At 42.4% G+C, this 9,044-nt stretch overlaps 1 protein-coding gene across 1 annotated transcript; it reads left to right on the top strand.

Annotated features, from left to right (window-relative positions):
- The first annotated feature begins 2,442 nt into the window (after positions 1-2,442).
- LOC146960736 (uncharacterized) lies at positions 2,443-7,994 on the top strand. The gene is made up of 5 exons (XM_085772104.1): positions 2,443-2,635; positions 5,344-5,448; positions 6,721-7,179; positions 7,243-7,424; positions 7,677-7,994. Exons 1-5 carry the CDS (start codon positions 2,443-2,445, stop codon positions 7,992-7,994), a joined length of 1,257 nt encoding a protein of 418 aa, XP_085628230.1.
- The last annotated feature ends 1,050 nt before the right edge of the window (positions 7,995-9,044 follow it).

Raw genomic sequence — 9,044 nt, 5'->3', positions numbered from 1 at the left:
AAATGAATTTGATTGGTCGCTATCGAGCGGGCGGGACATTCAAAGCTTGGGGCGAGACCGAGCTCGGTGTGTGTGGGGCGCATGACGTCTGTCCGACTACCCATTTCTCCGACCACCCATTTCTCCGACTCCGACCATACATTTCTTTATTTTTGCGTCATCAGTCCGACCTCCCACTTCTCCGACTTAAGTAGCCCTAACCCTTAACCTTACCCTAAACCTAACCTCAACACTGTAGAATGGGTAGTCGGAGAAATGAGCCGTCGGACTTGTGGGCAGTCGGACTGACGTATGCTCCCCGTGTGTGTGTGCGTGTCTCAGACGTTTGAATGACAGATTACGGATCCAATATCAGTCCAAGATCTCCTAGGCAACGTCAAACAAACGGCCGCGAACTCCCGTGAAAATGATTTAAATTATTTTTGGCATGCTAAATATTACTGTTAGTAGTGTAAATATTTAATGTTATCGTAAGAAAATATAAATATCTCACTTTCATCTACCTACAAATTGTATAAATCCACACACACGTTCACAGACGAGGTGGGGTGACGGTTGGCCACGCCCATTTAGAGAGACAGGAAGTGTATACCATTTCATATCATTGGAGCAGCCGTTCATGGAGTATCTTTCCATTTATTTTGGTCAAGCAGAAGAAGAGACCATGGCGAGTAGCAGTACAGTGCGTTCACACCGGGTGCGAGGAAGTATGCTTGCCTCTGATTATACTGATAATGTAGACGCACGGCATGGGCGCTCGTTAAGCGGCGCCTAGCCGCGTGCATTCGGTGTGACGACGACGCCGTTTTTTTTCCCTGTGCATGTCCGTGGAGTTGTGCGCTGCGGACATGCACGGTTCCCTACGTTGCTGTGTCAGGCAGGTGTTTCCCACGGAGCTCTGCCCCGTTTGAAAGGTGGAGGAAGCCCTGAGTGGAAAGACTTTGCCTCCGATGTAGAAGAGAAACACACATTTAGGACTGCTGACTTGTATCATCACAACAGACAAATGTAAACACAGAAGGCTGAAAATCACTGGACATGTCTGTTGGGATTATACAAATCAACAGTGTAGAGCTGTCAAGATATATGCTGTAACAGTTAGTTAAAGGGATAGTTCAACATTTTGGCAAATTGGCCCATTGTCTTAATCGCTATAGTCATAGCAGTAGCCGTCACAAAATCCAAAAACTCCAAAACGCTTTCGTGGTCAAGTTGTTTTCGAATTAAAAACAGAGTCTAAAAACTGTGCCTGAACGCAACTCGCATCAGTGGTTTTGCATGAATTTCCCTCTAAAACGGCTCCGTCTCGTAACGTTCCATTATTATCTCATAGCATGGTGATTGTGCAGCTCACAACTTGTCCACGACAGTGTTTTGGAGTTGTTGGATTGTGTATTTGATGAGTTTGATGAAGGAAACCAAGAAATTCCTTTAGCCTCCATAGCATAGCTCTGAGCAGCCTGCTGCTTCGCTCCGCTGTTCTAAAAATAGCTTACACCGACAAATAAAGGTAATGAACCTACTGCTATGACTATATGGATTATGGCAATGGGCCATCTATCTCATCTGCCCCGCCTTGGTTCCTCTCCATCCCATGCCCTTTTTAGGTTTTCAGTGCCACGTATTATAAGCAAATCACACACACACATAGTGAATGGCCATTTCCCACATTAATTATTGCATATCCTACCTATTGTTTCTGATGTACAGGTGCATTAGAATATAATGGGAGAGTTTATCAAGGCCTATGTCACTAATTCAATTCAACATCCCATGTCTTTATTTATTAAGTTTATTTTAATAGTAATAATTATGGCAAACATTCAATGAAGACCTACAGTTCAGTATCCCCACAAATAGAATGAGTTTGTTTTAAAGCATTGTTAATATAGAAATATTGGCCTTTTGAAATCTATATCTACTTGGTTGGAGTTGAACTACTGGAAATTGACTTTTCCCTATAATGTAATTATTTGGTATGTAGCTATTACTTTAACTATTTGCATAATGTCACTATAATGTTACTTTTACAAAAAAAAATACATTATTAAAATTATCCGTGATTCTAAATATGCTGCATCATAACTGCATAGACGTTCATAAAAATCAAACCGTTTTGAAATCGGACAAAAACTGAGCAAGTTATGGTCAGAATGCAGAACATGCAGCAGAGGCTTAATGCTCTGAGGGAGAGAGTTGCCCGTCCCAAGATGGCCGCCGTACTGGCTACGCTTTGTCATTGGGAAACAGCTGCGGGTGAGTCATCTAGTTCTTATATATATCTATGTTTGAGACAACTTGCTGCTGCTGGTCCCTGAAGGGGCGGAGTGGTGGCGACACCCACGTGACACGGATACAGGAAACGGACTCCTCGTGGAGCTTCTTCCTTCTCGCTGCTGTCTCACGGGGAGTGAGTGTGTGTCTGTGTGTGTCTGAGTGAACATGTCTAAAGTCCAGGTGCTGAGAGCGCTGGTGGAGCAGCGACTGAGTTCGGCCGTCGAAGAGATCTTTGTTCTGATTGAAAGAACCGTGGAGGAGTACGAGGAGGAGCTATGTCGGTCAGAGCAGGAGAAGCAGCGACAGAGGAAACAACTGGACGCTTTGTTAAACCCTCGGGTTTTGTTACAGAGAGCAGGTCAGTTATTAACGGAGAATCAGTTTGTCTCGGTTTGATGTAACGGGGAAATGTTGGCGGCGTTGAGGACGGACCAACTGACCGTTATAAACATGAAGAGTAGACGCCGCATCGGCTGCTGGGGAGCAAGAAATGCGGCCGCCATCTTGAACAGTTGAGCAGCAGAAGTAACAGGACGCCAGAGCACTGTTGGTCCAGGCAAAATAGCGTTTTCCGACAGAATAATTGTAACAGAATGTTTTTCACCAGACACCATTACTATGAGGTGTCCAGAACAACATACTAAAAGTCCTAAGAAATCCTAGTTGGGGAAATATGTTTAATTCTCATCAATCCAAGATTGATTTACTGTATAAAAGTCTATGATGCCAATAGTCCGGTCATTTTATGAGAAAAGGTTAAACAAATTGCAACAGAAGCAAACTCATCTGATTTTGTATCCTCAGCATGTCCTGAGTGAGGGAAAAAAAGCCCTGAAGAATCCCATTAGGGGAAAGTTTCGAAAAACACCCAAACATATCCCAGCATAAAAAATGTTTTTCACGTGAATAGGGTACATTTTTAACCTTTAGATATCTCCATGAAAATTACTGAGTTGATTACTTACATTAAGACAAACAAAAAATGTATTACAAGTTTTTTGAAATTCTTTGTTAACATGAGCAAATTTGCATAAATTTGCATAAATCCCACCGTTTGGACGGCACATGTATATATGAAGTTGCTGTGGTGGTACTGTGGGAAATGGCCATTCACTATGTGTGTGTGTGTGTGATTTGCTTATAATTGTCACTCTTTGTACAAGGAAATTGTGCACTGTGTTCTGTCAAAGCCTTATTGGCACCATAGACTTTACAGTAAATTAATCTTGGATTGATGAGAATTAAACATATTTCCCCAACTAGGATTTCCTAGGACTTTTAGTATGTTGTTCTGGACACCTCAAAGAAATGATATATAGTGAAACACTGTTTCTGTCACAATTAGTTCTATTTTTGGGTCTAAAATGAGCTAGATTGCCTGGACTATGTGCAGCATATTATTTCTGTTCTAATCGGCAGACCATTGGAAACAGCTGGCTCTGGGGATTACTTTTAACAAATAAGAGTGAACATTACTATTTGCTTTGTTAAAGGAGCATTATTGTAAATACAGCAGTAATAGCATTAAATAAGCTGAAATATGCTAAAGATATGTCGGAGGGAGCCATAACTAAATTTACAAAGAAAATAGCCAACAGTAGTAGTAGTGTCTGTGGGGCAAATGCAAAATTTGTCTTTGTTATGACACAAGCCGGCCCGGCGCCTGCTGCGTTCGATTGCACTCGGAACTTGGAAAGATCCGACCTCCGAATCGGAAAAATGTAGTAAATTGTAATGTAGCAGTGTTGGGCTGCTTACAGTCACTGAATCGCTCGGTAGAACACCTTCTCTCCACGTCCCTGTGTTTATATCTGATATGCTTCGCCACTGGCTCCATCTAGTGGCCGAATGACGAATTTGGATTTGCATTAATGCTCCTTTAAACCCTCGGGTTTTGTTACAGAGAGCAGGTCAGTTATTAACGAAGAATCAGTTTGTCTCTGTAACGGAAAAATGTTGGTGGCGTTGAGGACGGACCAACTGACCGTTATTGACTCTTTGCACGTGACGAACGTTCCACTTGCGCGAGATACGAACGCCATGATGGAAGATAAAAAATGTGAAATCTTAAAAAAAAAAAAAAAAAAAGGAGGGCAAAAGAGCAGTGGAGTCAATTTAATTCAATGGGGCGCGTTATAGTTTTGTGACATGCCGTGGTTGTAGGGTTTCCCCCCTTTTCCACTGAGCTGGTTCCAGTGCTGGTTCGGAGCCAGTGCCTGACTAGCAGTAGGGATGCACCGATCCACATTTTTTCACTTCCGATCCGATCCCGATACAAGAATTTGGATATCTGCCGATACTGATACTATTCCGATACCAGAACTTTTTTTTTAAATTCAATTATTTTTTTAGATTTTCCCCTCCCACCTAAAGCTATGTTCTACGTAGGGGTGTCAAACTCATTCAGGGGCCACAAACAGCACAACTGGATCTCAAGTGGGCCAGAGCAGTAGAATAATAGCATGATAAGGTATAAATAAAAAGAAGAACTTTTCCCTTTGTATTATAAGATGTTTACAGTTAATGAACTATTCTTTTACAAAACATATTATGAACAATCTGAAATTTCTTCATAAAAATACATGTGCAATTTCAACAATAATATGCCTCTTCTGTCTTCTATTTAATTTTCACACTTGGCAAATTCATTCTGAGGACGAGATTGGACTCCCTGCTGGACCAGTTTTGGCCCGCGTGCCGCACGTTTGACACCCCTGGTCTACAATCTGAAAAATTATGAGAAAATTTTGAAAAAAGCACCCCACACACAGACACACACACACCCTCCCCCCCAAGCTCGTATGGCCCTCGGAGCCTCCTAAGTTACGACACACCCCCTTCAGCAGAGCAGAGCAACAAGCCCGCCTGCAGAAACCAAACACGGCTTTGAATGCGGAGTAACAGTGTCGGATTCACAACTTCCACAATAAAACCAAAGATTACCTGTTCAACATAAACTCCGCTCTATCAGCACCGCCGCTGCAGCGGGGTCGCTCTGCACACGGCACACCGCGGCTCCGCGAGCTTTAGACCCCGTGTCTCCCTACTTCTCTCCCCGACACACAGCGCCCTGTCCTGGGGGTGGCCGGCGCCGCACCGGCGGTCCCGTTGTCGCCGCCACGGAACACACCGGCCCGACCGTCGGGGCGCCGCCGTCATTAGCGGTAGCTGGTACACGGTGGTGCCGGTGCTTGGGCTGCCGCGGTCTTGTTCCTTTCATAGGGAGCAACAACACGGGAGAGGTGTTGCGGGGGGCGCGCACTCTGAACTACGGGAGCCCAGCAGGGAGCGTTGGTAGTGGATGTTGAAGAGAAAATTGTTTTTCTTAAAATAAATCGATGTAAAGTACAAATTCGAATTAATCGATTTATTGCCCAGCCCTACATTGCACGTTGCTGTCTTGCTTTGCGGTGTTTCGAGCATGAAATATTTACAAACAGCGGACATGTGTGCTGCTCAATGCTACCCGGCTGCTGCTGCTAGTGGCTCAGCAGGCTGCAAACAGTGGAATGTATTTCCTGAACGGGGTGTGTCTCATCGGCCTCACTGACACACGGCACACGCCTCCTTCAGGAAATCCGTTCCACACTTTTGCAGCCACCTAGCAGAGTAGCCAACAGGAGTAACTTTTGGAATCATTTCAGCAGACAACCATGAAAGCACATGTGTTTCAGGGATCGGAAATTTGCGCAGGTGGGATCGGAATTTTCCGATCCATTAATTACACTCGTATCGGTACCCGATACCGATACTGGATCGGATCTGCCCCATCCCTAACTAGCAGCGGTTCTTTGCTTTTCCACCAACTGGTTATTGGTTCTTAAAACTGGTTCCAAGCACCAACTCCTTGCTGGGCTAGCTACCAGCCATTGAAGAAAAACAACTCCAGTTTCAAAACACGATTAGACGTCAAAATAGAGGTTAAGATTTGTTATTTTCTGGGAGCGTAGAGTTTAGTTATATGGTTTCAGTTATTTCATTGAAGAACATACAAAAGAGGAAACCAGATTGATGTAAACAAATACGCGGGAACTTGTTACTTGAAAACTTAATGCAAACAGTTTAATTATCTTATTTGCTGTACCACAAAATGGTACAACAAAGACGTTTTAAGATACAGTAAAAGGGTTAAAAACAAAAAGCAATAAATTATGAATAGATAATTGATAATAAATTATACATCCATTCAAGAACTGATCTCCTTTTGTTGGTTGTTGGCTTAAGCTCAATAATGCATCAGTGTGGTTTATTTATCTATTTAATTTATTTTACATTTTATGAAATAAATATACAGGGTAGAACCGAACATGCATTAAAGGCCATAAATACAAGTCAGACTGAGAACACTGCAGTGATGTTTGTGCTCTCAAAGCGTATTAGAAAAGCAGTCCCTTCTCAAATGATGTGAGTTGTTTTAAGTTCTGTGTAATGTTTGTATTTCAGAGTGTGTGAGGGCACAGGAAGTTCCCACAGAGCAGCAGGAGTGGAGCTCCAGTCAGGACCAGAGGGACTCTGAGCCTCCTCATGTAAAAGAAGAGCTGGAGAACGCTTGGACCACTCATGGAGGAGAGCAGCTTCAAGGACCAGAGGAGTTCAAAGCCATTCCTTTACTTGTGAAAAGTGAACATGAAGATAATGAAGAGAAACCTCCGCTCTCACAGCTTCAACAGGGTCAGACTGAGGAGGACGGAGGAGCAGAGCCTCCAGCCAGCAGCTCCCCTAAACACATGGAAACAGACACTGATGGAGGACCAGAACCAGGCAGAAACACATGTTCAGACAGACATTTACAACCAGATACTAATGACAAGACCTCCGATTCATCTGAGACTGAAGACAGTGAAGATGAGGAGAGAGAGAAAAAAGAACCTCAGTCTGGGTTGAACTCTGAAAATAATGACTGTGATACTAACAGGAAACTACATAGCTGCTCTGAGTGTGGTAAAACATTTGGCAACAAGACAGACCTGACGAGGCACATGACAACTCACACAGGAGAGAAACCATTTAGCTGCTCTGAGTGTGGTAAAACATTTGGCAGGAAGTCATATCTGACAGACCACATGAGAACTCACACAGGAGAGAAACCATTTAGCTGCTCTGAGTGTGGTAAAACATTTTCCCAGAGGTCAAATCTGACAACACACATGAGAACTCACACGAGAAAGAAACCATTTAGCTGCTCTGAGTGTGGTAAAACATTTGGCAGGAAGTCATATCTGACAGGACACATGAGAACTCACACAGGAGAGAAACCATTTAGCTGCTCTGAGTGTGATAAAACATTTGCCCAGAAGTCACATCTGACAGACCACATGACAACTCACACAGGAGAGAAACCATTTTGCTGCTCTGAGTGTGGTAAAACATTTGGCATCAAAACAGAAGTGAAGAGGCACATGAGAATTCACACAGGAGAGAAACCATTTAGCTGCTCTGAGTGTGATAAAACATTTGGCCAGAAGTCACAACTGACAACACACATGAGAACTCACACAGGAGAGAAACCATTTAGCTGCTCTGAGTGTGATAAAACATTTGGCCAGAAGTCACAACTGACAACACACATGAGAACTCACACAGGAGAGAAACCATTTAGCTGCTCTGAGTGTGGTAAAACATTTGGCATCAAGACAAACCTGATGAAACACATGAGAAAACATGCCAAAGACAATCAATCAATCAATCAATCAATAAATCAGGCTTTATTTGTATAGCACTTTTCATGCCCATGGCAGCTCAAAGTGCTTTACATGTTAAAAACAAGCAATATAGGGGACACATATTGGGAGACATAGGGAACACATGTTAGGGAGACATACATAGATTCGCAAACACATACACATTCACACAATCATTTTAGAACATTGGATTTTATCGGGGAAACGCTATCTAATACTCACTCATTTGCAGTGGGGAAAACACTAGTTAAAATGAAGTAAAATAAGTAAAATTGAGAAGACGAGAAAGACACTAGGTAAAATGAAATAAGATAGATAGAATGAGAAGATAAGAGAGATACTAGATCAAATGAGGTAAAATAGATAAAAAGAGAAGACCAGAAAGACACTAGGTAAGAATAAGCAGGTGTAGTGGGATAAAATAGAGAAAAGAATGGGTGAATTAAGATAGAATAAAAAAGATAATAATAGTAAACAAATAAATAAGAAAATAAGATAAATTAAATTAAATGCATGTTTCAAAATAATAGGAATAGTACGAATCAGTTGAAAGCAAGGCTAAAAAGGTAGGTCTTCAGTTTGCTTTGCAACACGTTCAGCTGCCAAGTGTCAATGCCAGTTTCAGATGGAAAGCCCATGGATGCAAGGACCCGTTCAGAAAGGTTTATAGACGACCAATAGGCAAACAGCGTCAGAGGCGTCGTCTTGGCAGCGACAGTAAACCAGTCTGAAGAATTCAATGCTCTGCTGTTGTCTGGACATGGGTTAAAGTTCACTGTGGTAATACTAGTACTAACACAAATCTGTGAATTGGTTCTAGAAAACATTGTTGACCTTTTTGGGTGTGGTGCGTAAGTTTGGTCATTTTGTTAAATTGTTGCTAGGAAGTAAATATATGTTGTTGAAATGATTTGAGTCTTGCCACAGATTTAATTAGTCTTAAGTTTTGTCCTCTTGCAGTTGAAAAGTCAGTTTCATTCCTTATTATCTCATTAAAGATACTACCACAGAAATATTTCGAGATCTTGTGAGAGTTTGCTGCTGAGTGAAACTGGTCACAAACAAGTTACTTCCTGATCAGTAATT

The sequence above is a fragment of the Trachurus japonicus genome, unplaced genomic scaffold (assembly GCF_045865225.1).
Source record: "Trachurus japonicus isolate A0001 unplaced genomic scaffold, Traja_1.0 AP030053.1".
Classification (NCBI taxonomy): domain Eukaryota; kingdom Metazoa; phylum Chordata; class Actinopteri; order Carangiformes; family Carangidae; genus Trachurus; species Trachurus japonicus.
The sequence above is the reverse complement of the archived record's forward strand: the minus strand, read 5'-3'. Positions and strand labels throughout refer to the sequence as shown.

Coding starts and splice junctions, on each gene's coding strand:
- LOC146960736 (XM_085772104.1), top strand. CDS start 2,443: ATGTCTAAAGTCCAGGTGCTGAGAGCGCTGGTGGAGCAGCGACTGAGT. Junction 7,180..7,242: donor GAACTCTGAAAATAATGACT/GTGATACTAACA, acceptor GCAACAAGACAG/ACCTGACGAGGCACATGACA. Junction 7,425..7,676: donor GGTCAAATCTGACAACACAC/ATGAGAACTCAC, acceptor GTGAAGAGGCAC/ATGAGAATTCACACAGGAGA.